The sequence below is a fragment of the Fonsecaea erecta genome, assembly GCF_001651985.1.
Source record: "Fonsecaea erecta strain CBS 125763 chromosome Unknown Scaff6, whole genome shotgun sequence".
Taxonomy (NCBI): Eukaryota; Fungi; Ascomycota; class Eurotiomycetes; order Chaetothyriales; family Herpotrichiellaceae; genus Fonsecaea; species Fonsecaea erecta.
Window position 1 is genome coordinate 631,361 of NW_017387249.1, and position 27,816 is coordinate 659,176.

Sequence of the window (27,816 nt, forward strand, 5' to 3'; positions counted from 1 at the left end):
GAAGTTTGACTTGCAAGAAGTACAACGCAAGAAGTGGTTTGAGGGAGGAAGTGTAAATCACAGTCTCAATCAATGAAAAAATGTGGAAGTTCGACGTGCGGGCTGTCCAAAAGAGGAAAGGTCCAGTCTTGGCAGTGGTCCTCGGCTTGGCAAAAGACGATTGGCCACGGTCGTGGCTGCAACATGAGACTCGGGATGCACCAATATTTACAGGTAGACGAGAAAGGCAAATGAACAGACGGGTGGAACCAACACGGAGCAGTCATGGCATGATACTTTTATCAACTAAGCTAAAGGTGATCTATCTATGCATATGGTCTCCAGTGACGCTCCCGACCAAGAATCCGAGATCTGCACATCTCAGCCCAGGCCCAGGTCACCATCAGTATGGGGTGCCATCCATGGTGGTCGTCATAGTGCTGTCAATTTTGCGAGTGTCTTTGCACCAGCCCGAACCCTACAACATCTTATGGTGGTGCTCTGTAGACCTCTTGAGTCGCTCTGAGAAAGGCATCCAGTCGCAGAAATGCCACGCATATCACTGCCCAACCTTGTTCACCATTAACAACCCGTTCCAGGCACGTTTTTGCCTTCCCTCATATCATACCGAGCAAGCCCCCCGATCACGCGAAACCGAAATAATCAGCGCCGAGATTAATTGCCGTCATCAAGTTGTTCTTGAGAGTATCATAGTCATCGTAAGCGGGCAAATCAAGCTGGTTGAAACAAGTGTGGCTCGTTGGCAGGCGAGATTGACTCGGATCCCTGTGGCAAATTTCGTTAGTATCTGTGTAGAGGTGCCAGAAGGTATTTGGCAGACTTACTTGTGTATACTAAACAAAGTATTGCCTTGCATTCCTTCAAGATCCTTGAAGCCATTGAGAGGGACTTTGCTGGTGCCAGTGACGAATTGTAACAACTTCGCTCGTTCTTCATTACTCATTCCGCGAACAATGCGCCAGAACCACGTAACTTGAGGGCTGTTCGCAGTGTAGTTGTGATATTCGGTATGGGCTCTCCAGTCGTCCACATCAATCTCTGGCAGCCCAGAGATGAGCAATTCGAGTTCTTGCTCATCGAAGATCGCGATGAGTTCTGCGGGGATGATGTCGTGGAAACCCTTGACGAAATTCTCGAGCTGGTCTTTCACCGAGGTTGTGAGGCGATAGCGAACCTGAGCGTTGACGTAGTCTCTCTTGTTCTCCTCCGTCACTGGGATATTTCGGCCATTTGGAATGAGATCCACGATCTTCTCCTCGCCAAATTGCTCCTCAACCACAGAAAAGTCTTCTGTAATGACGTCGGTGATGTCGTTCTCCAGGATCCAAACCAAGCTCTTGTAGTAGTCAAGGTCCATAGACTCAAGATCTTTCAGATTGGGTTCCTTTCCGAGAAGCCGCTTGTAAACAGCCCGACTGAAATGGCAGTCAAGGACGCGTCCCTCGTGTAAGGCCTTTCCGATGATGCGACCGATGAACTTGAAGTAGAGAAGGTGTTCACCATTGATCCAACTCAGAGGGTTGGGGTGGAATGTGGTGCGGTCGGCTGCCACAGGCTGCCACAATGCCCAATCCGGATTGAACATGCCTCGTGCAAGAACTTGAAACCATTCTCTAGTGACACCACCTGCATCAACGCCTTCTTCGCCGTTGAAACGAATATTGAGTTTACCATATTTCATTTCCTCGGCGGACTTGAAGTACAAGGCCTTGTAAGAATCCAGGAAAACTTGACTGCGGCGGACGTTGAGCTGGAGAGGAGGTTGAATATGACGTTGCTGGTGCAGTCTAGAATGAATCTGCTTGGTGAAGTAGGCTCGCTTGTTGTCAAAATCGAGGACTTTGGGGTTCTTTACCAAGAGGCTGAAGCTTCCATTTCCTTGCATCAGCTTGGGAGACTGACGAATGATGTCATTGAGAATCTTCCGATGTTCAGTGGTGAAGTTGAAGAATAATTCCTGAAGGTCGTCCATGGCTTCTGGTGCAGGACTTCCAGGCACCTGTTCTCTGATTTGACGGGCTAGAACCGAATCTTTGAGAGAGGTGTTCTTACAGACCACCATCAAGGATTCGATGAGGGGAAGTAGTATTGTAGCAAAGCTGGTAATGTTGTCCTTATCGCGAGCGGTTGTCAAACATTCACTCAACTTGTCCCATAGCGGCCGCAGCGCGAGGCTTTCGTACGAGGATGTGAGGATACTCTTTGCAACGGTGTTTCCTTCATGTTCCTCATTCTCGGCCTTGGGCGCAGACAGATAGTCTAATGCCTGGAGAACGCGCAAGAGCTTGACTTGATCAGAGCCACCGTGTGAAAATTTTGTTGAAGAGAGCACATGGAGGTCTGTGATCGACTGCGCCTCTTTGAGCTGCGGAATCAGCTCCTCTAGGTCTTTGCAGATGGATTCTGAAAGTTCTCTAATGTGATGAATCAACTCTTTGCTGAACACCGCGGAGGTGCCGGGAACATACGAGAGACTCGACAGCGTCTCCAGGGTAGAGTGGAAAGTGTCGCTATTGCATTCTGGAGCAACGAAGATGCTCACAACAAGTTTCAAGTTGTGTTCTGAGATCTCGGGGGGTTCGAAAGCCTTCTTGGGCTTTGCCCCATCGGTAGTTGACTCTTCATTGCTGGCGTCGGCGTTGTCATTCGTCCCCGTCTCGGCTGGCTCAGATTGTTGAGCCGCACTTGCAGAAGCCTCACTCTCTTCGTTGGTAGCAGAGTGTACCGGGGCGTCTTGAATCTCAACATCGGCCTGTTGTTGAGCTGGTTGGGCTACTTCAACAGTGGCACTAGCAGAAGCCTCTTCTGTACCTCCGCCCTGAGGTTTGGTCGGCTTCTCCTCATCAGTAGCTTTCTCTTTATCCTTCTTCAATAGATTCGGCAAAGGCAATGTTACAGCAGACAAGAGTTCAGCAAGTGATTGAAGACAAGATGAGCTTTCCACAATCAATTTCCGGTCGAGAAGGCTAATCAAGTCGTTGATGGGATATCTGACTTCCTTGACATCCTTGGCCTTTCCTTTACCTTTCCTTGAGGCTAGACCAGCGTCGCTTTCGCGGAGAAAAATGATTCGGCTGTTATAGATGGTCTGGCAAAGCTGCTTCAAGGCAGAAAGACACTGCTGCACGACCACAAGAGGAGTAACCTCATCGCTGATGGTACTTGCAGCCTGCATTGAAAGCGTGCGCTTAAGTGGCTGAGGTGTTTTCTGTCCAACGGTCGCCTTCGCCCTTAACGATAGATTGGCAAGACTGCGCTCGACAGCCGTTACATCCGTTGAGCCTTCTTTCAGAATGAGGAGGAGAAGATTGACAACTTCTGATCGAGTTTGTCGATTTCCGCAGATATTGCGGAGGATAGCCCACAAATTTGTGCGGAGCGAGCCTTGTTGGGGCAGAAACATAAGGCGCAACAGAGTTGCAACCCCAGACTTGTCAACCATTTGAATAATCTGCCGCTTGCCATCGCGGTGACCTGCATCATCGCCCGAACGGTCTTCACGAGCGCCTGCATCGGTCCTGACATACTGATACAGACGTCTGGCATGTGCCCGACCTTCTTCAGCGTGACGGGGATCAAGCTGCCGCAAAACCTCGGGTGGTTGTTCTGCAAGTATTACACGACGGAAAGCAGGGTCGAGAGTAGCCAAGAAGTTATCGCTGTCCATTTCTTCGGCCTGGGCGTTTCCGCCATTTGCTGCAGCTTGTCTGCGTGCTTCCTCACGCTCGCGTCGACGTTGTGCGTGAGCTTCTTGTTGCCGTATCTCTTCTCGGATTTCTTCCGGTAGAGCGTTGAGGAAATCTGGATCAATGCCAGACGTGCTCGTCCCTTCTTGACGAGCTTCTTCACGCCGGGTAGCATACTGCTGCATGATGACCTCTTCGCGGAGTTCCTCTGGTAGTGCTTCCAAATACTCGATATCGATCGCCAGCCCCGTTATGTCGATCTGCCGGCCTCTAATGGTGGTGAAAACGCGAGGTTGCGAGTCAGTTGCTGTTGAAGTCGAGGCTGCATTATCAGTGGTCTCTTGCGCAGTTATTCCATCTGTATCTTGTACGTCCTCCATCGGAACTGTGTCGCCGTCTTCATGCTCATCTTCGTCCTCCTGGGATCCAGCCTCGGCGGCTGCTGCGGCCTCAGCTTCAGCCTCGACCCGTAGACGCTCTTCTTCGCGCTCCTCGGCTTCTTTCTTTTGACGATGTTCTTCCACTTGCATTTTTTCCATTTCTTCACGTTGTGCCTGGCGTTCCTGTTCTCGCTTACGTCTGGCTTCTTTCTCCTCCTGTTGAGCAAATGGAACCATAACCGACATGAGCCAAATTTGGACACGCTGGATCTTTTCCACGTAGGTAGTACCATAGAGAAGCCGCACTTCTTCTTGCCACCGTTGCATGGTGGGCAAGGGAATAAAGTTGTTTCCGCGCTGGGAGTCGTCGCGGGAAACGTGACGGTGATGGCGTGAATCCCACCCAGCCGGTGGCCAGGGGTCTCGGAAGTCTGTAAGAGGCCCAGGAATGCGGACTTGGACTCGGCCACTACCCAGCTCGCCACGCTGAAGAGCCGAGAAGATGGCATCAAGTACCGCACCGTGCCCGCCTATTCCGTGCGCACCCATGGTGTGGATAGTAGCCTGAAGAGGGGGGCCAGGCACGCCTGGGAGCATCTCAAGCCCAGGTGGAAGTATAATGCTGGCACCACCCAAGTGTTCTGTTCTTTGTCGTGGTTCTGGCTGAGGTCTTCGTAACAGAGGGTTTGTACCATCATCGCTGGGCCTAACATGGCCCGCCATACGTCCCGAGCGGCCAGATGGATTGAGATCGTCGCGGGTTTCAACCCGCCTATTCAGGCGACTCCAGACAGAGCCACCAAGCGGACGATGTCGGCGCATAAGGGGCGGATGGTCCCATGTCAGTTGGCGGTGCTGCTCGATGAAGTCACGGGCACCGCCAGCTAGGAAGTGGTCAATGTCGCCATACTCCATCCCGTCCATCTCATCCATCTCATCGCCGTCTTCGTCATCCTCTTCGTCATCCTCTTCGTCCTCGTCCTCATCCTCGTCCACATCCTCTGCTGGGAACATTCCCATTAGAGGAGGTGGAACAATATTTGGATCTACCGTAGGACGAGATCGAATGGCAGTCCTGGGAGGCCGGACTGGATTGTCGCCTTGTACTATTCCTCTCATTGGAGCATCAAGGTCGTGGTCGCCCAAAACCCGAAGAAGATTGCTAAGAACACCTGCTGACGCGGGCGTGCCATTGTCACCATCCTGTTCAGCAGTAATAGGCATCATGCCAGGGTAGAGGTCTGCGATGCGATGTCGTTCCTCAGCACTTTCTGTATCATCGCCGTCGTCGTCTTCGTCCTCGTCTTCCCATGCTCCTTCTTCGTCTTCTGGCCCTTCATTGAGACTGTTGTTCTCATCGTCTCCATTGATTTCACCAGCGTCTTCGTCTTCACCAATCTCGAAGTCTTCTCCGTCTTCGTCCTCGTCGTCATCGTCGTCGTCTTCGTCGGACTGGTCATCGTCGTCGTCGTCGTCGTCTTCATCAACGTCCGAGTCGACATCCATGTGAGGATCATTGACTACGAATTCAATATCCATCGGTACATCACCCGGAAGGCCCTCTATTTCACCATCTGGCCCCATTTCACCTTCTTCATCGCTGACTGCTTCGTCATCGTTTCCGCCTGCAACAAGAGCGTCGTCGTACTCCATTTCATCCTCGTACGCCTCGTCATACATCTCTTCATCCTCATCTTCTTCATCCGTCGCAGAGTCGGACCCAGGATCCCGATTAGGATCCAGTAAGCCGAGGGCGGAGTTTCGGAAAAGGTCAGGGGTCTCTTCCCGCTCTTCGTCGACATCTGAAACGGAAGAGGCAGATGAGATCACGTCGTCAGCAGCCGTGTTCCAAGCCACGGAGTTCAAAAGATCAGGTGAGGTGACGCTGAGTTGGGTAGCCAATTGGGTGAGCTCCTGTAACGGACGCAGGATGAACTTGATCACTCTCTTGGAGCCAGGGTATGCGAGGTCGATCTCTGTGAGTGAACTGGTCAAGACCGAGATGAGGTTCTTCTCGAACATCATCCGAGCAAGCACCTTGTATGAAGTATTCCAGGAGCCAGCGGAGCCATCGGGGACGGCGGGTTTTGTCAAGAGACGATGGAACATGTCGGAGAGACACAACAATCGACTGTACTTCATCTGAAGAGATTCGTTCGACGAGATTGCATCCTTGTACGCTTTGATGGCGTGCTCAAGGACAAAGCGGCGCACAAATGTAAGGTCTGGTTCATTGTCAATATCCTCGATATGCGACTGCGTCACGTATCTTTGATGATTAGAGGCAGTCATGCCCGCTTCCCCTGTCTTGGAACATAGGGCCACGATAACCCGGATGGCCCAGTCACTAGTGTGCAATTTCTTCTTGAATTGGAGCGAATCATCCTTGTCAACATAGCAAGACGGAATCAGTCCGTTGAGGAAGTAGTTGAGAATTCCAGAACGGGGCTTCGACGGCGTGACTGCCATTGGGTCGGCCTTGCGAGAGAAGTTGATAAATTCGATCTTGGTACGGTTGTAAGAGTGAAGAAGCTCGGTCAAGTTGTACATCAAGAAGCATCGGTAGGAGAAGATTGGGTGCTCCTCAGGTTTGAACTTCGTTTTCTCTGGCTTCGGCTGCATACCGTCAACGACAGGCCGCTCAGACGAATCTGCTGTGGCGGTCCGTTGATCTGGATTTGATGTTCCGTTTACAGTTGAACTCGCTGGAGCCACAACTGGGATTTCCTTGTCTTCGACGTCCTTGTAATTCAATAATTCCGACAGGATGAAGTGGATGACTCCATCCGGGTGCTCCACAACTGGAGGCTTCAGTTCGGGTGCCTTACCTTTGCTACCGTCTTCCATGGGATCTTGAGAGGCCTCGACACTGGCTGTTGGTTGCGTAGGGTCGATTCTGTTTTCGTCGTGTGTCTGATCTTTAACACCCTCCTCACCTTGGTTATGTAGCTTGGGCTCATCGGTCCCTTTCAAAACCAGAGGGGCCACACCCCCAGCGTGTGGCTGCCATGAAGACAATTTGACAACCTCATTTGTCGTTTCGACAAACATAGATGGCGAGCGTAACACAAGGTGGTACAATTCTCGAACGTAGCTATTGGTATCTGGTTGTCGCGTCGCAGTGCGAGAGTTGAAAAGAACTCTGATCTCGCTGCGCATGATTTGTTTCAAGGTTGCATCATCTTCGATAATATGTCGTAGAATGAGCATAAAACAACTCTGCAATCGATGCCCCACTCCATTGGTAAGCTGCTTAACCATGAGGAAGAGTCTCTGGAGGTTTCGCTTCTCAGCTAGTCTGCTAGCAATTTCTCGGGTTCTCGTGAGGCCAACTAGAACTCGAGTAATGGCCAAAGCCATACTTTTGTCCTTGCCGACGCGCGGAAGGAGGTTCACGAGTCCATCGAAGAGTTTATGTTTATCTTCCATGCTGATCACAGAAACCGACGTAAGCACAGCTTTCGTGACAGAATCAACGTCCGTGGGTGGTTCCCACCGGACCTGTGCAGGCTCACAATCCTTGGAGAGCATCTTCTCAACAATCAACAAGATGGGGGCCACCCATGGGAAAGAGGCTTCATCAGTCCGGCCATCTGACACTGGAAGATTCAAGAACGAAAGGAGGCCCTCGAATGAGTCTTGGAATATACCGAGTGCCTCTTTGAATACTTCCCCGTCCTGGATAATGAGAGCAACCAGATGCGCTGCAGCGGCGATCTTTTTCCCCCGTGTTTCGTCGAATTCGTTTTCTCCTTGCATGGACAATAATGAGCTGGTGAGAAGATCCACCGTCGTTCTCCAATATTCAGTAGCTTGGTCTTCGCTCAACTTCTTTGTTGCACTGACCATGAGGTCGGAAAGCTCAAAAGTTAAATTCGGGTGATTCTCGAGAATATTATTGCACCGCTCTGCGAGATCCTCTCTAATAAGTGCCCGCTGTGCGTTGATTGATTGAACAGAGTAGGAATGTGGTAAATCCGGCTCTGGAGAATGCGGGGCCTCTCGTTCAGGCTCACTGTCGTTGTTGAGGAGATTGCTGATGTCCATTGCAGAAGAAACACTCGTCGCAGGATGATCCGCAGGTCGTGACGTGGTGGCAGTCTGATTAGAGGCGGTGACATCTTCCATTTCGTTGTCTTCCATAGCTTGATTCACGTTTGGAGGCAGAGTGTGGACCGCCCCTAGTGAATTCCAGCCATAAATAGTCTGTCGCACAGAGGGAAGCATATTGTGATCCGCCCCTGGTGAATTCCAACCCGAAGATGAGTGCGAGTTTGTTGGCGGAGTCGCAACACCAGGCATATTACCAGGAGCGGCTGTGGGATCAGTATCTCTACCAGGGACCGGTAGTCGTCGCCGGCGAGGATTTGCCAAAAGTGCTCGGCAGTACTCTTCTGCTGGCGTGTAGATATTTGGTCCTTGGGCATTCGACCGGTACAGAGCCTCACGAACAAGTTCTTCATTATAGCCCTTCTCCTTCAGAATGTTGATCTTCGATGGGTCAAACTCCAGTCTTCTCGGCGCAAACGGTGCCAGGGTAGGATGACTAGTATCAGTCTGAACTGCTTCCGCCTCAAGGTCACCAGTGAACACGTGCTTCAGGATCGAGACCAGCCTCTGCACGACGTCTTTGGATGCTTGATCCGCGTATTCACTCGCCCAGATCAAACGCGTTAGCGGGAGCGCTTCCATCCGGAGGTTGAGTAGTGCTTGAGCTGGAATGAAGTAGCATGGTCTGAGAGGGTCAGGAGTCTTCATGTTATTCGACTGTGCCGACTCGATTATGTACTTCGAATCCGTAAATTCCTCCAGGATGTCGAGACAGATTTTGAGACCTGTGTTTGCTGAAAAGATGGCATGCTCGACCTTGCATGACTTCAATTTGTCGAAGAAGTCCGTGCCGATCTCTGTCAGAGCCTTGATACCCCCAGCCTTGCGGAATGCTTCAACAACGAACCCTTGACGGGCTGGGTGTGTTGGAATGGGTCCTGACGGCGAATTACTATCGTCGTAGAAGCTTCGCCGGACATTGTCTAGGGCGATCACAAGGTAAGTAAAGCGGGGTTCAGTATCCTCCGCGTCCCCGTTTGGCGTCGTCTTCGGATGGAGAAAGTATGGTTTAAGTTGGGTCAGATAGGCTGACGCGAGTGCATTTGCGACCAAGGACGCCTTCTGTTTGGCAAAGTTGTCTGCGCGACGCCGGCCAACGATGTTGCGGCCAAGTCGACACAGAAAGTCTGTGATAGCATCAGGAGTCTCAATCAACAGAAAGCGCAGAGTTTGAACATTCTTGAAAAATGGCGTCTGTTGATCCTGACTGAGTGTGGCGGGATCTGGCACGGAGACTGCTGTACCATCTCCATTTTCAGGTGTCGACTGGTCAGGTTGGCGAGAGGTGATGTCACGAACATTGAAGAGCCTGTCTACTTCCTCGTCACCAGTTGAAAATTGTTCAGGTCGTGTTGCTGAAATCCAGGATTCAGGGATCGAGCGCTGTAGCGCAACATCCTCGCGATAGCAGGCCGCTGAGATAGCCCCCATCATTTCGGCAACCTCGGCAAAAACATCCTCCAGGTTCACCACACCGAACAGGAAGTTCTGCATATGTCTCTGGTTATAGACCGGGTGGTTGAAGATCTCACTTAAAACCTGAGCAAGACAAAAGACGGCCATCAGGCTTCTGACTATGCGAGTCCCCTTCATCTCCACCTCAGACAGTTGGGGAGCGAGGCCCTTTCCCGTACCCCCGGTGCCTGGCGCAGCTTTGACTAGAGGGCCAAAATAGCAAGACCAATCGTTGGGTTGACATTGGCTGAAGTGCTTGAGCTCTGAACAAGCGAACCGTGCTCGGTCGACAAGAGCTGGGAGGACGACGTGCGGCTTGGTCTCTGCCATCATGTGAACAGTCGCGGCCAGTTCCTGTAACATACCTCCGTGTCTTTCGAAAGGTTGGGTTGCAACCGGCAGGCTGGGTAATGTGATGAAGTCCAACACAAGATCGCACCCACCGTGCTCCAGGAAACCAGTGCAATGAGCCTGGTGCTCGAAGAAAGTCATCAAGAACCCAATCGCAGGTCTAACATAATCACTCGCCGTCAGCCCATGGTCATCTTCATCACTTGGCGTTCCGGCAACATTGCTTGGGGGAAGTATCTCATCTTCCAGAATCAGTTTGTCGCCATTCGGCAGTTCAATCTTTCTGACAGACCAAGGTATGTCGGCAGCTGTTGAGACCGGCGGCAGAATCTCCAATGAAAGAGCCTCGACTCCACCACAGGGGACAAGCTCATCCTCTACACCAAGCCACAGCTTTACTCCTGCGCCAAAGTTGACGGAGAATGACCTCCCTATATGCCGCACACGACCAAGCATGATCATCACCGCGCTCAAAACCGAAGTACGCAGGTTTGGGTGGTGTCTGACGAGCTCATCGAACGTGGAACCGAGCATTGCCAGGATATTTGCATCATTGAGCACCTTGACATGTGGGGGTGACTCGAAGATCTCGAAGAACTTTTCCAGAGCACCAGAAGATTTGAATAAGTCGAAGCCAGCATTCGTGAGACAAATGGCGCCAAAGGCCTGGGATACACTGACAATTGCATCCACAACAGGTGGAATGCCTTGTGGCCGATTTTCAGGAACCGACGATATAGACTTTGACCGCTTCTGGTTCGCTGGACTTTCTGGGAGATGCGGTGACGGATTGACAGTGTTGAGGATGCTCTGAATGATACCTGCTTCGGATATCACTGTGTAGCTTGTTGGCTCATTGTGGAGAAATCCACAGATCGCCTTAATGACTTCGCTCCATGTATGCGCACCAAAAGCGGTCAGGTGATCAAGAATAAGTCGGAAGGCACGGAGCAAAGCTTGGGAATCGACCAGACTTCTCAAGACTCGATCAGCCTGTTGACCCTGATGACCGCTGATGTCATTGATCATATCAACGATGGATCGAATTATTTGCTGATGCGTGTATGGAATGTCATATTCCACAGCACGCGTCTTGTACTGTGCTGGTATCCCTTCGCCAGCATTGACCAGATCCCAAGCACTTGTCACAAGGCTACTCAAGAGGTTACAAACGGCCTCGAAAGCATTGTTGCTCCATAAGGTCGCCAAGCCATCTTTGAAATGATGGAAGAAGGTTTTGATGAAGTCCAGCATCCGCGTGTGCACCCTCGTGGCCTTTGACGTTGTAAGATTGAAACCGGAGAGGTACAAGGTGACAAAGCTTGAAGGGATGACCGCTTCGCTGGAGCGTCCGTGGTGTCCAGACGCCTCAATGAGCGTCCTAGGCAAGCAGAAGATTGCCTCTCTCCAATCGTCACCAGACACGTTGTCAGTATCGTCGTTGTCATTAGCAATGTCGTTCAAGCCTTTCTGGGTCAACTGAGCAAGGAGTCCTTGACTTGATCCTGCACCCAACGCCGCGTGGATCTCGGAAGCAAAAGATTTGGTGCGTGCTAGGACAGACATCGTCTCCATGGCCAAAGTTTGAAGATAGAGCGAGACGCTGATGTGGCTTTTCTTGGTCTCATGGAGAAGTCCAACAACCTGCTGGATGAATTCCTGGGGTTTCTCGACCGAGAACAGTTTCTGCGTGAGGTCCGGTTCGACAAAGACATTGGCCAAACTGGCAATAGCCAAGAGTCGCACCGCCAATAGCTCCTTCCGCGTCTTCGAGGAGGTGATCAAAGCATAGGCGACACGAAGCTGATGCAGCAGCTCGTATCGAACCTTTGGCGGCATATCGTCGGCCAGGTGGTCGTGCAATATCGCCTCAATGGTGGTGGCTGAAAGGTCGGAGGGAGAAAATTCGAGAATCCTCAAGTTTTTACTCGCTTCACCTGGTGCATGGACAACTCTACTACTGCCAATCTCGTTAGAGGAGCCGTTGGTATTCGTCGTATCGAGTCCCATCGATGCCGGGCGAGTGCGTGTAGGCGTAGGTGGGGGCTCTGATGATTGTGATGCTTCAACAGAGCGAGACTCGTGTTCCGAACTTGAGGTTTCCCACCAGACTCTAACGGGCTGAGCCCATGCAGACAAATCTCGATCAAGTCCAGTTGATGAAGATTTCCCGCGGTCACCCTGTGGTGGGATTTCCTTGCAAAGAGACCGGAAGTCATTTGGATTGAATGCAGTCGAGCCGCGCCTCGATTTGCCGCCGCTGTGCTGGATTTTCTCTCTGGACTTGGTCTTGACTGGAGACGGTGGTCCACGCTTGGGGTTTGTTGGGAGCGGTCCAAACGGCGCAGCCAGTCTCAAGATGCGCTCATGATCGAAATCAAGAAATTTCGGCGAATGAGGAGGGCGAGTGCTCCCGTACCGCTGTGCCACGAGAAAGGTGATTTGCAGAGTGGAGTGCAGTAGCGACAGTGAAGTGGTATGTAACAAATCATTCAAGCGGTCTGTGCTATTGTAGACAAGTCGATTCACACAGTTTTCCACCAGAAGCTTGGAAAATGCCAGGATAGCCTCGACCAGTTCTCTGTCGCCTTCTGGGCCAAATCCTCGCTCTTTTAGACCCTGCTCATTGATCCCAGGGCTCCCCTCAAGTACCAGTGACGAGCCGAACGGTATGGTCTGCGGACCTTTGTCCAGGCCATATCTTGAATTGAACGACTGGAGGATGCTGTCAAATCGATCGAGAGCATCGATCCAGTTGAAGAGATCGCCACGGGGAAAGGCCCATCTGGGTGACCAGTGGTTGAAGACAGCGGGAATATCAGCCAAAGGGATGGTGCAAACCTGCTTGACTAAATCTGATACCGCCGGGGACTGTGGGCCGTCATGTTAGCAGTGTCCGCAGCAAGGCCGAAGAAGACGGAACAGACTCACCAACGACACCTTGTGCTTCTCCTGCGGCCTCTTCGTAACCTTCCCCATCTTCACTAGGCCCCGTGAATCGGCACCATAGGCAGCATTAGAGGAGTGAGGTTGTGTTCAGCCCACCGAGGAGCAGTGGCCAAACGATAGACAAAGTTCACGATCTAGAGCAGACAGGATTTGCTGAGGGAGCAATGACAGACGGGCGGAGGGGGTTTCGTGAATCCAGAAAAGGGGAGGAAGGGAGATAGTTGTTCTGAGTCGGCCGGGGAGTTTCGCTGCGAAAGAGTGAGGTTTTGCGGCGGAAGACTGAGTGTTCCGAATGATGAGGCCGCGATCACCTGCGCCCGTACGCAGCTCCGGACTCAAGGTGGGAGATGAAGTCAGGGATGTAATTAACGGGTAAAAGTGGTAGTGTACAGGAAGAGAGGATACAACAGGTGGAAACAAAGGAGTGAGGATTTGTAGTAAGGCAGGCCTCAACTGGAGTTGATGGAGAGATGAAGAAACTGAAACTTGTCTCTTCTCTTGTGGCGTGGATTCTTTTGTGCTGCGCTTCACTGCCTGCTGGGTTCTGGCAAGTGAAAGATGGTTTGGGGCTACTTGACTTTTTGACGCGCTTGGGCCTGGAGACTCTAGTGGGAAATGACGTGCCCTTTCCCCTCGGGTACTAGCCGCATCTTGTAATGGGCTGGGTCTTCCGGGGGGAATGAGGAGGGGCGATTAGGCGCCGAGCGCGCCCAGTCAGGCTCTCCAACCTTCGGAGAGATTGCAGCGAACGTCTTTTGATCATTACTACCTCGTACAAATATATCCAACCTCTGCCTCGATCCAAACATTGACATCAAGTCATCCTCACTCATCCTTCCCATTTGATGGTCAAGGATGCTGGGTACGATTGCACCATACTCTCTTCGACATTTAGGTAATTCACCACGTCGCCCTCGGTCAGTCGCCTGAGCTGGCCCGTTGGCCCTACAGCTCTACCCAACTTTTTAAGTCCGCAGAGGACGGACATGGTAGATCCCAACGTTGCAAGACTCAGTCGAGCTCCAAGAGATACCTCAGCACCAAATGGGGTAAGCGGATCTTCGGACTGGCTTGGACCAGCACCAGATAGCCCGGTGCTGTCACGGTTCGCCGCAGTCTGTCATCGACTCTTAGCACAAAGCATTTTCAGGAAGCAAACCCAACTTACCCTGTCTGTGTCACAGAGAATACGCTGCCCCGCAGATACGTGGATCTGTTCGCTGCCATCAATTACGGTTTGTGGTGATGTGGCCTCTCTGAATATGGGCGTCGATGGCTGTAGCCTGCAGATTTCGCGAAAGTAGGACTGAACCTTGGTTGATGACGAGCCCTCTTGTTCCAGCATCTGCTTCAGTTCTCCGATATCCATCTTCTTATCATTCTGGCCGAGAACGTTGTCAAGAACCTCGGCAAAGACGCGCGACTGATTGACAAAAACCCAAGCTGCTAGCGGGAGAAGTTGAGACCACACGATGTCGGTGGGGGATAGTCCACTCTTCGAGACTTCTTGAAGCACCTGCGCCCCAAGGCTCCGAAGCTCCACAGGCGAGTGTGAGTGTAAACTGAAGTTACCCTTGATGCCGTTTCCTACATCTTCCTGCAGTCGTGCTGCGAGCTGCAAAATCGCCTTTTGTTTCTTTTTGACGATAGCAAACCGCCGCGCAGGATGCTCCACATGTGCACAGCCATATATGGCGGAAAGAAGGGAAATAACATCCTGTTCGTCAAATTTCTCGTGAGACTTCCCCCTCGCCTGCAGCGGGAGAAGGAATAGATTCGCAGCGAACTGCGCATGAGCAATGTTCAAAACGTCCCTAACGATATCGACCTGGTGACAGCCTGCAAGCTGATACTCATTCGTCTGGAGTAGAATCGTGATTACGTCCTTGTAGAAGATCTCCGCGGCGGCCGGCAGTCCTTCACTTTGAAGCAGCTTGTGGGCAACAATCGATTCTCTTCCCGGATTTTGCTGAAGCACCGGACCAGAGAAGAGTTGCACATTCCATGGTGAGCGGAAGCCAGACTCACTGCCTGTGACAGTCCTGCAGGCTTCGGCAGAGCGAACTGCTCGGGTCGCAGGAAGGTTAGTTGGCTTGTCAAAGTCGTACAGATCAGCCTTTTTCAACTTGGTCAAGATGGCCTTGTTTTCATCTGGCACTACCAGCGGGTAGTGTGCATACACTGAGTTCTGTCGATAGCTGTTTGGCAACGCAGTCAGCACCAATTTGTAAAACACACAGCCGCTGTTGATGGCAAGGTCATAATCCGCCTGCTTGAATCCCCAGTTTGTTAGATTGGCTGGGGTATAGTCAATGGTGTAGAAACGGTCACCTCGAACCAGAGCAACTGCGTCCGAGAGGATCGCTCGTGAGGTTGTGAAGTTTGTACACAAGCCGCTGCCGGGGAGTTTCGGCTCCTTGGCTGCCTCGACTACTATGCCGGGGTATATTTCAACATTGTCTGGATGACCGTAGAGCCGACGCAGCTGCTCAGCGATGAAGGGGTCGGGATTGATATCTTCAAATTTCTTGTGAGGTTCAAGCTTGAAGTATTCTCGAAACTCATTCAGACTTGCGAGATTCCAAGACCGACTTTGAATGATTCCCAGCACTTCCACGTTCTTGAGGACCTCAGGCACGTGGACAGCTCCATAGCTACCCGCGACGTCCGAGACAGATGCAGTCCAGATATCTGCCAATTCCTCGTCAGGATACTTATCGTCGGGTTGGCGCCTCAGCCCGGCGAAATCTCTCTTGAGGGGATCTGGGCTTAATTTCTTGGCCCATTCATTGAGTGCGCCCAGGAATTGGCCCATGGACAGCGAGGATTGATGCCCGAATAGTTTGGTGTAAGCCTCCTTGGTCCACTGTTCGTCCCTTTCAGAGACGCATGAGTGCCACCGGTAGACAAGGTTGAACTCGGCCGAGACAGAATTGCCAGTCGCTTCCGGAATCTTGTGGCCAAAAATGGCATTTCCTTCTTCAGATCTCGGGTCGAGGTTCCACAACGAGTCTACCCGGTTCAGGTTCAAGATCGTCCTCACGTAGTCCTTCAGGATGATGTTGACATAGAGCCCCGTAGTGATCAGCTTGGCCGTCTGGAACAACGCTTCGTCATAAAGCTTTTCGGCATTGGGCGGCCTTGGCTTTCCCTGTGGATTGAGAATCCTAGAGAAGCGGCCATTCTCGTCGATGCGAGCAAGATTCTCTGCTACATGATTGTGAAAGCGATTGAACATTATGAGGAGGACACCGACGCCAGGAGGAAATCCAAGAATCCGCATGTCTGAGAAACAATCAGGTTTCAGTTTCCCCTCACACATAGTTCGGACACCCTCCTGTTCTTTCTCTGAATTGCCGTAGAGAGGAGCCAGATCCAGGTATGAGGAAGTATCTGAGATGCTGTAGTCGTCATGGTTTGTGTGAAAAATGTCGTGAATGATGATCGAGGCCACATAAAAGAGTACGCTCGATATCTTGTTTGGATGTGGCCTGAACTTCTTGCGAGCCAGAAGGCTATCAAAGATGACTCCAGGGTCTGGCCGGGCAACGGGCTGCATCAGTCTGGGACGGACTGTTCGCGCGTAGGGCTGTTTTGCAGCCCCAAGATGCGGCCAGAGAATATTGTTGTTGGTTCCGTCCGCCTTGCGATAAATGTAATCGGCTCCCAAATATGACTGAGGCGGATGTTTCAGGTCTGTCCACAGCTGGTTCAGGAACGCATTGGTAAGAGTAGCGCTGGTTCTGCTGGAGATGGGAAGGTCCGCCACCAGCTGGATAATTCGTTCCATAAGATACGTCTTGTCGTCGATAGGTTCGCCATCAATTTGCTGTAGGGCGACATCTTTGATAGTCCTGAGGTTCCTTAAGTCGAAAGTCTTCAGCACATCCAAGATACGATCCGATCTTCTCGTTTCACTTGTCGATCGGGAGCTGCTGGAGTCGCTCGTACGGGGTCGTTCTTGGACGACTGGTGTCTTGTCAGGCTGAGACTCACGGGCTGACTTATTTCCTACATCCTTTGAGTTACTTTCAGAGCTTTCAGGGATGCATAGCATACCCTTTAGTTTTGAAAAACTCAACGGCATGTTCGAGTCCCCACCCTTTAGAGTCTCAGACGAGAAGGACCACCAGCAACAGAGCTATTACGGCTCAACGATATCGGAAGTAAGGCTGAGTGGACAGTTGCAGAACATTTACCAGGTCACCAGCAACCCACTCACCGCGTCTCATTGCAGGAGAGGAGGTCGACGATCAAAACGTGGTGAGAAAACAGCACTTATAATGATACTACCCACCTATAGCAATACTCCGTACTCGTACTCATCCTCTCAATCTCAGCCAGCCCCTGTACGGCTGAATGAGCTGGAGGAGAACTAAAGGGACCAGGAAGGCGCCACAAGAAGAATAGCGCCGAATTGAGCACCAGGGCCCCTCAAAAGGGGAAAGCGGGGCCACAATAGGGGGATCTGTCCAATGAGTGGCTGCCTTGATCCCCCAAAGCTCCGAACTCTAAGAAGCCCGTTATTTTTCATGGACTGCCACTCTGCCACCAACACAGCCGCAATAATTCGCAGCTACGTTCACCTTGTGATTGTGATTCGATAGCACCTTACCTTGTCCTCTTGAACTCGCTTCTTCCCCGCATCTATTGTCCTCGCTTGTCGACTTTGGTGCCCTCAAAGTCTCGTGTTCCTCAGCCGCCGAAGTCAGCCAGACAATATGGCGTCGAAGCCCATCACACTGCAAATACGCCCACGAGGTAGGCAAACCTGGCTGAAACCAAGACCTGCCGAGAAGCACGTCCCCCTTGACAGTCTCCCTGCTCACACCTCTACAGGAAAACCCATAAGATCCCTACCGGAGTCCATCGACCTGAAACCCGACGCCTCCACATCCGAGTTGTACTCCGAACTTGCACGCAGGACCAAATACTCGATCCACCAGCTGCGCGTGACCAAGGGCTCCGATGGCACTGTCGTGGTCAATTCTAAAGATACGTCGGTACACCAGATCGGTCTACGTGAGCAGAGTACGGTCTATGTAAAAGATCTGGGGACACAAGTGGCATGGCGGACAGTCTTCTTGGTCGAGTATTTTGGCCCGATCCTGATACATCCATTGATGCTGGCTCTCCGACCGTACATTTACCCATCCGCTACTAAGGAGGCGTCTCAGCTGCAACAAACGCTCTGTATATTGATATGCTTGCACTTCGTCAAGCGGGAGCTGGAGACCTTGTTTGTCCACCGCTTCTCGGCTGCTACTATGCCCCTCCGCAACATCTTCAAGAACAGTTTCCATTACTGGATTCTTTCTGGCCTCATGATCGCAGCTTTCATCTATTCCCCTTACTCCGCGGCAGCACAAGAGCCGAACCCACTGCTCTTCTATCCTGGATTGGTTATCTTCGCCCTGGGGGAATTGGGCAATCTTCAAACACATCTCACACTGAAAGGGCTCCGGAGCGCAGGAGGGACCGAACGTGGCATCCCCCAGGGGTTCTTGTTCAACCTCGTTACCTGCCCCAATTATATGACGGAGACCATCTCTTGGATTGGGGTTTACCTTCTCAGTGGCCTGAGCTGGGGAGTACTCATCTTTCTTATCGTCTCCGTCGTTCAAATGGGGCAATGGGCAGCAAAGAAGGAGCGAAGATATCGCAAGGAGTTTGGTGACAAATACAAGAAGAAGAAGTTCACCATGCTTCCGGGCATTTGGTAAAGTCTGATGCGTGGGACCAATGTACCTTGAGGATAGAAGAGATCCGCGCAAGATCGAAGCTGTAATGGACTGAGTCACGATCGGGCCTGGCGACAGCTACTTCTGAAGTTACGAAACTTGGACCGGCATGCTGTGTCGTGCGGCACAAAGAGAATGTATTAATGTATAGTAACGCCAAAACAAAGTGAACCTCGATGCCTAAGGTCTAGGCACCCATAGGTATTCTAATAATATGATTAACTAAGACCCTAGTAGCACATGCCTCGAACACATGGTACGTGGCCATATTAGGCGGACGGGGCTGGCTTTGGAGAATGCGGAGCTAGACCTCCTGGGGAACTTGCGTTGTCTGCTACGGGCCTCGTCTTTCACCATGTCCACCTCGACGAAAGCAATGTGAGCGTGAACAATGGTCTGTCGGCAGCCTCTTGAGACCTGATCTCCCGATCTGCCCTGAGGCAGGCAGCTCATAATGCACTTCGCCTTGCCCCCCCGCAAAACATCCCATCCTCCTCCCTACGTCCGAAACAGCAACTTGACTGCGGCATCCCAGAAACGGCGAAAGCAATTCCAACTCGCTGCTTACTTCGTGCTGGGAGTATTGACGTTGTATCTCGTCATCCGATTTGTTCTTTCACTCGATTTGATACGAGGGTCCAACGATGGCGTCGCTTCAATTGAAGGGCCCCAGGATATTGTTCTCGTCACGGTGTTCGACAACGAGACCATGAGCGAGGACTATGTGCGGATCATAAAGACAAATCGAGAGGACTATGCCAGGAGACATGGTAGTAGCGCAGTTTATAAGAGATCCTGGGCCAGGGTAAACTGATTGCGATCCAGGATACAAGAACTTCTACACCGACACGATGGCGTATTCCGACCTTGTTGACCCTTCTCCGCTCTCCTGGTCGATGATACCAGCACTACGGCACGCTTTGACAGAGCATGCCACGAGCACCTTTTTCTGGTACTTGTCCGCCGATGCGTTCATAACGAATCCCTCGGCGTCCCTCGAATCCCACGTCCTCCAACCCCTCGAGTCGCTCATGCTCAAAGACATTCCTGTCGTTCCGCCAGACTCGGTCATTCATACATTCTCACACCTGACGCCCGCCCGCACGCATCTCGTTCTGTCGCAAGATATGGATAACCTAGCCCATACTTCATTCATCCTCCGCAACACCCCCTTCAGCACACAAACGCCCGATAATTGGGCCCATTTCTTCTTGGATGCTTGGTTTGATCCCTTATACCGCGCCTATGCATTCCAAAAAGCAGAGAACCACGCCCTCGAGCACCTGGTCCAATGGCACCCCACGGTCCTGGCCAAGTTGGTGCTGGTCGAGCAACGCCGGATCAATTCCTACAACTACGCCACACCCCCCGCGAAAGACCCGTTGACGGGGCTCACCCGCACCCACGACAGCATGTGGCAGGAGGGGGACTTGGTGGTCAATTTGAAAGGATGCCGAGAAAGCGACAGGCGCGACTGCGAAGACGAAATGAGATACTACTTCGCCAAGTGGGAGAAAGAAGTGGAAAAGCTGGACGGGAAGAGGCCAGTGCATGTAGTTGGTCCTCGGAAACCGGAGGCCACTAAAGATGAGAAGAAGACGAAGGCCGACGGAGTCAGATCTGTGAGAAGATGAGAATGCATTCCCGGGCGGCATTCTCCATATTGACGGCTATCAGGAGTTACTTTCTGTGGCAGCCCATTTTAGGGCTGAAACTGTATCCAACGAGGCATGGCGGCGCTAGAAGACCATTTGTATAACAGATTCATTGATGCAACAGGCGCAAGATCGGGACATGACGAGCAAGGCCACGGAAAATTTCGGGACAACCAGATCGGCCAACAGAACCAATGGAGCGATATCTGCTTTTTGAGAATCATACAATTCGGGTACGCTTCCCAACGTTCCGACTCGTCTATTGACTTCCTCCTTTCCGTGTCCGGCTTCAGGCGAGGTCTCCTCTTTCAGCTCGCAGTTTGTCATACCTCAACACTGCTCCAAGCAGGACCTGGGCACCAATGGCGCTGTAGGATCGTCAGTCAGCTGGCACACGATAGCAAAGTGAAGACGATCGACTCACCAGTCTTCCGGGCTGCAATATTCCTGTGGGTTATGGCTGATTCCGTCCTTGGTGACGGTGAAGATCATGCTTGTTGGACAACGACGGTTGGTGTAACAACTATCGTGGCCGGCGCCGCTGATCATATACTTCCACAGTTGTCCGTCGTCGGCAGTCATGGGGAGGTCCTCACACACCTCCTTCGCGCTCGCTTCGACGGCAGCAATACAATCCGCATGAAAGTTGACTGCCGGGCTATCCACCAATTCCTTCCATTCCACTTTGCAACCCTTCTCGCTCTCTTTTTCTGCAATCCTGGCAAATTCTGATCGGCACTTTTGTTCGATCTCGGAGAGCTTGGCGTCCTCAGTGTGGCGAATGTCCAGAGTGAAGGTGACCGTGTGAGCCATGGTGTTGATCGACCCAGGTTGCTGATTTAGGATGCCGGTTGTCGCCAGGCCTCCAAGCTTCTTTGCAATGGTGTTGGATTCGACAATCAGCTTCGCAGCGCACAGCATGGAGTCCATTCTCGCCTGGAAAGGAGTGGTTCCGGCATGAGTATCTCTCCCCTTTACGGTAATTTCAAACCATTTGAATGCTTGCACACCTGCGACGATTAGCTTGCGGCTCTGCCAGCCAGGTTCAGCCGTAACTGACCTTTGACGATCCCGACTCTCCGTTTCTCTGCCTCCAGGATGGGTCCTTGCTCGATGTGAACTTCGAAGTGGGCCGCTATGGGAAACGCTTTGTAAGATGCTGGCTGTGACCCAAGATATCCGATCCGTTCCAGTTCTTGCTTCATTGTCTTCCGGTGTCCATCTTCTCCCGGCGACACCTCGGGCAGGTTCCATGCCGTTTCCAAAGGAACAGCCTCAGCCCAGACGCCAGATGACACAGCCATCATGGGAAAGCGTGCTCCCTCTTCGTTGGTCCAGTTCACCACTCCGATACTCCCCTCAGTCTCAACATTGTTTTCGTGCAACACCTTTAGGACTTCCAAGCCAGCATTGACGCCCAAGATGCCATCATATCTCCCGCCAGTCGGTTGAGTGTCGAGATGTGAGCCCATCATTATCGGAGGCGCTTTGGAGTTCTTGCCTGGCCTCACCGCGAACATGTTCCCCATCTGATCAATACTTGTCTTGCAATTCAAGGACTTGGCGACACCCATGAACCAGTCCCGCACTTCTTTATCCGCGTCATTGAGACTCAGCCTTGCCATGCCAGTCTCGACCGGATCACTGATTCAACACACTGCGTCAGAACTGCTTTCCTGTAGGGGGGATGCACACGTACTCTCCATATCGATGGGCAGCACCATACTCGCAGCCAGTATGGATGGCATCCATCAACCGCGATTGGTTGACTTTCAGGCTAGAAATGTCATGCTTTGATCGCGTGCCATTGACGCCGTTGACGGCCATCTTTCTGGTTTTCCGGTCCTTCAGCCACCTGCTAGAGCTTGACGGGTTGAACGAGGCGAAGGATCTCGATGCAGGAGATATCAGAGTCAGTCGCAGTCCCAGATTCCGGCTGAGGTCCAAACAAGGTGTGACCAGGGACATGGGCAAAATTAATTATATATCGTACAACATTCCCTGGAGGCACCGTGTTCTTTTTCTTTTCTTTCGTCGGACGACCTCGGTGGCTCATGACCGGATTCATCTTTCGGACTGATACGAGGACGAGACAGCAAAGGGTCACAGGAGTTGTCCGCTCGTGGGTTTGCCGCGGTCAGAATGCGTCTGGCTTCTCCCTCTTCCTAGATGGAGATGACCGATAACGGCCGTTTGCTGCCATATAGAACTAAATATTACGTCTCAACTATCTCGTTTCCGATTACCTAGTAGTGCAATGCCATCGGATCCTTCACCCCGCATTTGGGCATATTATATTGTGTGTATAACCCGACACGCGCATGGCCCAGGGAGATGTAGTATACTCAGGTCCCCACTTGGCATGGGTTATTAGCTTAGCTAGGCACTTCCGGGGATGGGTGAAGAGCGTGAGAGCTTCCCTGTAATATGTACCGAGTAATACTGTAAAAGCCACCTCCTGGCAGCCTCATTAGCCTCACCAGCCCCTAGCCTGCCGCCTAAGGTCACTGCGTAGGTATGCTCAGCCATAATATTATTATTACTCCGTTCACAATATCCAGCACACGCCATTCCCCCCCAGGTATTATGCCACTGAACAAAAGACTACAAACATTCTATTCCTAGCATCTCAAACATCAGGGATGATATGAGTGAATTTCTGTCACTTCGTCGCACCCTCAGAGGTGGATCACAAGTTCATGACAATCACAGAGAAGAAAATCGATTGGCGTCACTCTGTGAAGAAGCTACCGCACCACCTTTTCGTCCCTTTTCCTTCACCTCCTGGTAACCATTGTGATCTCTTCTATATTGTTTCCTTCATGCTGTTCCACGCAAACATCCTTCACTTCTTTTCTTCCCCGTCTTTTTCATTTTGACATCAATAGACAGAGGTTTGAGACTTATTTTCGTTTTCTTCTCTGCAAGATTTTCTAGGGCCTGGGACGTTCCACAACATTGCCATCTGTGCGCCCTTTTTTCCGTTAGCGACATATGCCAAGTCGGACACAACATGGAACCTGATGAGACCACGGTGAGCCAGGATGTCATCGACGAGAGAACCCAGACGTCTACGCCTCCATTGCGGATGGGTATGGGAGACATCGCCACAGCCGAAGACGTTTTCCGCAACCACCGCCGCCTGGTCGATTGGGTCCTTGAGAATGATGGTTACTTGCACCCGCACGCTCAGATCGCTTTCAGCTCGCGTAAGGGGTACCATGGTGTTGTCGCTGACGGGCAATCTCTCGTGAGCGGAACCCGTGTCGCCAGTTGCCCGATGCCAATCACATTGTCGGTGCTCAATGCTTTCGACATCGCCCCGTTCTCGAATCATGGCACGAGCTTCCCCACACCTTTCCTGTACAATCTGTCCACAAACCCTGAGCCTCTGCAAGCTTTCTTTCTGATGGAGCAACTGATCCTCGGAGACAAGTCTTGGTGGGCTCCCTACATTGCTACATTGCCGAGCGTGGAAGACGTCACCGCGATGCAATTTGAGGAGGAAGCGGATCTCATCTGGCTGGAGGGAACCAATCTCAAAAGCGGGCTCTCGACGCAAGCTGCCAAATGGAAGGGCATGTATCTACGAGGCTCGACACATTTGAGGGAACTGGGCTGGCCCAGCGCGCTGAACGGGTCCTATACATGGTACGACGCCAGCATATACCCTTTCCTTCTGGCCCATCATCACTCACACAAGACTTAGGCCTCGCTTCCGCTGGGCGGCTACAGTGTTCGGCAGCCGCTCTTTCACCTCACAGGTGCTTGATGCAACCCTTCCGGCAGATCTTGCGACCATTCACCGCCGACAACATCCGTACGACCTGGTCAAGCTCTTTGGAGACCATTTCGGCGTGCTACTACCACTCCTTGATCTCCTCAACCACAAGCCCGCCGCCCAGGTCGAATGGCAAGCCCACTACCATTTTGTCGGGCTCCAGATCCTCGAACCCTATGAATCGGGGCAAGAGCTTTACAACAACTACGGCCCCCGGGACAACGAGGGTCTTCTTCTGGCATACGGGTTCACCATCCAACACAACCCGTTCGATCACTTTGTCGTCAGCATCAAACCGCCGCCTGACTCGCCTTTAGACGTGGCTCGCCGGACCTGGAAACAGGACATCAGATCGGACCCTGAAAGAAGATGTTTCCTCTTCAACCACAAACATCCCGAGTCGACATCCGCACTGTCACTGGAGTCGTCGCTCTTCTCGTTCGACCTGTTGGACAGTATTTCGATTCTGTGCGCCAACGACCGTGAGATGCAGAGCATGATGACTGAAAACCGATCGTTGATGAGCTCCTGTCTTACCGACGAGCCCCGTTTCCAAGACCGCCGCATTATCCTGGCGACCTTGAGCCAACTCCTGAGAGAATGCACTGCTCGCGCCGAGAGACTGAGAAACACAGACCCCCGTCAAACAATTCACGGTTGGAAGGCTGCTAATTCGAAACAACACAACGCCTTGATCTACCGAGAAAGTCAGCTGGAGATCGTTGAAACAGCGGTTGCACTCTGCGAATTCGTGCTGAAATGCGCCATTCGTGGAACCACCGCCGCCGAACAGATGTCGACCAGTGTACGAGACCATGTCTCATCTTCTGCATTGGCGAATTTGAAGGTTCTGAGTAAACGCCACGTTCGGCTTACTCGGCCGTGTGAGCTGCTCAGTCTGGATGACCTGATCGAGATGATCCCCAACCCAGCACGTGTCCGAAAATGCTTGCTTAACTTGAGCCAACAATACCAAGGCAACGCGGATGTCCAGGGGCCACTAGACTTCCTCAAAGGTCAACTTGCGGTCACTCTCTCCGCGCTTTACAGTGAATATGCTCACGGCGTCAGGCTTCCGCACAGAATCACAGAATGGGTCAAGCAGTTGATCACATGGTATCCACCGGATAGTGACTCCTGGGGCTATGTACCGACTCCTGGCCCTTGGGCGCCCGGAGAAGAACCCCCGGCCGGACTGATGGACCTTCTTGCCGCCCGAGCTGCCCTCTCTCCGACGATCGCAGTGGAGTCGAGCGTCAAGCGATGGCTGAGACCCGAGAGGATCTGCTGGGGATGGAATGTCATGGAGGAAGAGAAAGTGATTGTCCCGTCATATCTTTGCGACGCAGCCTCCAAGGAAGCGAGAGATGACATATCATACCTGATCTACTGGCAGCTGTACTAGGGACATTTGCGTGAGGGTCGTCCCAGCACTTGTCGAGTTGACAACATTACTCTGAGGTCTGCATTATGATTATTCCCAGACTTTGGCATTTTGGATCAAGCAAAGGCTTTTACATGAATTGGGGCAATCAATACTTGGTGACTTTCTGCATTGTCATATGTCACGTGTATGTAGATGCCATAAGCATACGAAAAGCCCCCGAGGTATTGCCGCACCAAAGGCATCTATGACGAGGACAGCTTCCGACCAATCAGCGGAGCTCAATATCGAAGACTTCCAACATTGATTTCGTCGTTGACGCCTCTCCCTCTCCACGTCCGACGTCCTCTGCTTCCTCCCCTCCCCTTCCCCTTCCCGCCGCACTCTCGTTGGAGTGTATCCCTCGTCCTCATATCGTCCCAACCATGATTGTCCGGTCCTCTGCCGCGAGAAGCGTGGCCCGCGCGGCATCCAACACCGCTTCACGGTCGACCGCCGCCGCCGCCTCCTCCACCCTCCAATCCCGCCGCACCTACGCCACCGTTCAAGAAGGACAGCCTCAACAACGACGCTACGGCGGCCTGAAGGACCAGGACCGGATATTCCAGAACCTCTACGGCCACCATGGCACAGACCTGAAGAGCGCCATGAAATACGGCGACTGGTACAAGACCAAGGAGATTCTGCTGAAGGGCCATGACTGGTTGATCAACGAGATCAAAGCTTCGGGGCTGAGAGGAAGAGGTGGTGCGGGCTTTCCGAGTGGGTTGAAATTTGTATGTCCTTGGGAGAGAACGTGATGGAGCAAGACAGGACTAACCGAGGCATGATAGTCATTTATGAACTTCAAGGGTTGGGAGAACGACAAGAAGCCGCGCTACCTGGTGGTCAACGCCGATGAGGGCGAGCCGGGGACGTGCAAAGATCGAGAAATCATGCGCAAAGATCCTCATAAACTCGTCGAGGGGTGCCTGGTGGTCGGCCGCGCCATGAACGCCACCGCAGCGTATATCTACATTCGAGGCGAATTCTACCACGAAGCCACTGTTCTCCAGCGCGCCATCCAAGAGGCATACAAGGAAGGATTGATCGGCAAGAATGCCTGCGGTACCGGATACGACTTTGACGTCTATTTACACCGAGGCATGGGCGCATATGTGTGCGGAGAGGAGACGTCACTCATCGAGTCGCTCGAGGGCAAGGCTGGAAAGCCTCGTCTCAAGCCTCCCTTCCCTGCAGCTGTCGGTCTTTTTGGATGCCCATCAACCGTCACGAACGTCGAAACAGTGGCAGTCTGCCCTACCATCGTCCGACGGGGGGCGAAATGGTTCGCCAGCTTTGGGCGTGAGCGCAACCAGGGCACCAAACTGTTCTGCATTTCTGGGCACGTCAACAACCCGTGCACCGTCGAGGAAGAGATGTCGATTCCTCTACGGGAATTGATCGAGAAACACTGTGGCGGTGTCCGTGGTGGTTGGGACAACTTGCAAGCCATCATCCCTGGAGGCTCGTCGACGCCGATCTTGCCCAAACATGTCTGCGACGATCAATTGATGGACTTTGACGCCCTGAAGGACAGCCAGTCCGGCCTGGGCACGGCGGCGGTGATTGTGATGGATAAATCAGCCGATGTGGTAAGGATGATTGCCCGACTGAGTGCTTTCTACAGGCACGAGAGCTGCGGGCAGTGCACGCCCTGTCGAGAGGGAAGTGCGTGGACAGCCAAGATTATGGAGAGATTCGAAAAGGGCCAGGCGAGAGCGAGAGAGATTGATATGATGCAGGAAATCACCAAACAGGTTGAGGGACACAGTATTTGCGGTCAGTATTTTTCTCCCCGCCATTTGTGCCTCTACAGACATGGACTCTAATCACTTGTGTTGCAGCTTTGGGCGAAGCCTTTGCATGGCCTGTGCAAGGTCTCATTCGCCATTTCCGACCCCAGCTCGAAGCACGCATCAAGGAATACTCACAGGCAGCCGGTGGGGAGGCTCTGGCGGGTGGATGGGAACCTGATGCTGCGAAGAAGGGGTTACTGATTGCGCCTGGACAGTAAATCATACTGCCAGATGAAGCCTCGAGGAGGAAGTTTTCACGGTCGAGTTTCTGGTATTGATCTTGGTATCTATCTGAGCTGCACAAGCTCCGCCTGTCACGCATTATGGGCGTTTTCTCGCATTGCGCCCGAGAGAAGACGTGGAATAAAATTGTATATATATTTCATGCCACGTACTGTCCGTTTGAACTTGCTGTTGATCTTTTCCCTCCCCGTTCCACCGCTTACTTCACAAGCCCGGTGCAGATGTGACATTGTCTGAACTTGG

General features: G+C 52.2%; 7 protein-coding genes across 7 annotated transcripts; 4 read left to right on the plus strand and 3 right to left on the minus strand.

The window, feature by feature from the left end:
- Positions 1 to 623: 623 nt before the first annotated feature.
- Positions 624 to 12,961, minus strand: AYL99_07261 (E3 ubiquitin-protein ligase HUWE1; the record flags this gene model as incomplete). Its single annotated transcript, XM_018838770.1, has 4 exons — positions 624 to 765; positions 825 to 6,867; positions 6,895 to 12,853; positions 12,914 to 12,961. The coding sequence occupies 4 exons, from the start codon at positions 12,959 to 12,961 to the stop codon at positions 624 to 626; spliced, it is 12,192 nt and encodes a 4,063-aa protein (XP_018691538.1).
- Positions 12,962 to 13,760: 799 nt separating this feature from the next.
- Positions 13,761 to 17,018, minus strand: AYL99_07262 (hypothetical protein; the record flags this gene model as incomplete). The annotated part of the gene is made up of 2 exons (XM_018838771.1): positions 13,761 to 14,048; positions 14,100 to 17,018. The coding sequence occupies 2 exons, from the start codon at positions 17,016 to 17,018 to the stop codon at positions 13,761 to 13,763; spliced, it is 3,207 nt and encodes a 1,068-aa protein (XP_018691539.1).
- A 634-nt stretch (positions 17,019 to 17,652) lies between these two features.
- Positions 17,653 to 18,654, plus strand: AYL99_07263 (hypothetical protein; the record flags this gene model as incomplete). The annotated part of the gene is made up of 1 exon (XM_018838772.1): positions 17,653 to 18,654. One exon carries the CDS (start codon positions 17,653 to 17,655, stop codon positions 18,652 to 18,654), a length of 1,002 nt encoding a protein of 333 aa, XP_018691540.1.
- Positions 18,655 to 19,126: 472 nt separating this feature from the next.
- On the plus strand, positions 19,127 to 20,306 carry AYL99_07264 (hypothetical protein; the record flags this gene model as incomplete). Its single annotated transcript, XM_018838773.1, has 2 exons — positions 19,127 to 19,442; positions 19,498 to 20,306. The coding sequence occupies 2 exons, from the start codon at positions 19,127 to 19,129 to the stop codon at positions 20,304 to 20,306; spliced, it is 1,125 nt and encodes a 374-aa protein (XP_018691541.1).
- Positions 20,307 to 20,616: 310 nt separating this feature from the next.
- On the minus strand, positions 20,617 to 22,154 carry AYL99_07265 (hypothetical protein; the record flags this gene model as incomplete). The annotated part of the gene is made up of 4 exons (XM_018838774.1): positions 20,617 to 20,695; positions 20,752 to 21,337; positions 21,388 to 21,971; positions 22,027 to 22,154. The coding sequence occupies 4 exons, from the start codon at positions 22,152 to 22,154 to the stop codon at positions 20,617 to 20,619; spliced, it is 1,377 nt and encodes a 458-aa protein (XP_018691542.1).
- A 1,186-nt stretch (positions 22,155 to 23,340) lies between these two features.
- On the plus strand, positions 23,341 to 25,513 carry AYL99_07266 (hypothetical protein; the record flags this gene model as incomplete). The annotated part of the gene is made up of 2 exons (XM_018838775.1): positions 23,341 to 23,978; positions 24,037 to 25,513. The coding sequence occupies 2 exons, from the start codon at positions 23,341 to 23,343 to the stop codon at positions 25,511 to 25,513; spliced, it is 2,115 nt and encodes a 704-aa protein (XP_018691543.1).
- A 404-nt stretch (positions 25,514 to 25,917) lies between these two features.
- Positions 25,918 to 27,548, plus strand: AYL99_07267 (NADH-ubiquinone oxidoreductase 51 kDa subunit, mitochondrial; the record flags this gene model as incomplete). The annotated part of the gene is made up of 3 exons (XM_018838776.1): positions 25,918 to 26,268; positions 26,326 to 27,313; positions 27,379 to 27,548. The coding sequence occupies 3 exons, from the start codon at positions 25,918 to 25,920 to the stop codon at positions 27,546 to 27,548; spliced, it is 1,509 nt and encodes a 502-aa protein (XP_018691544.1).
- Positions 27,549 to 27,816: the final 268 nt, after the last annotated feature.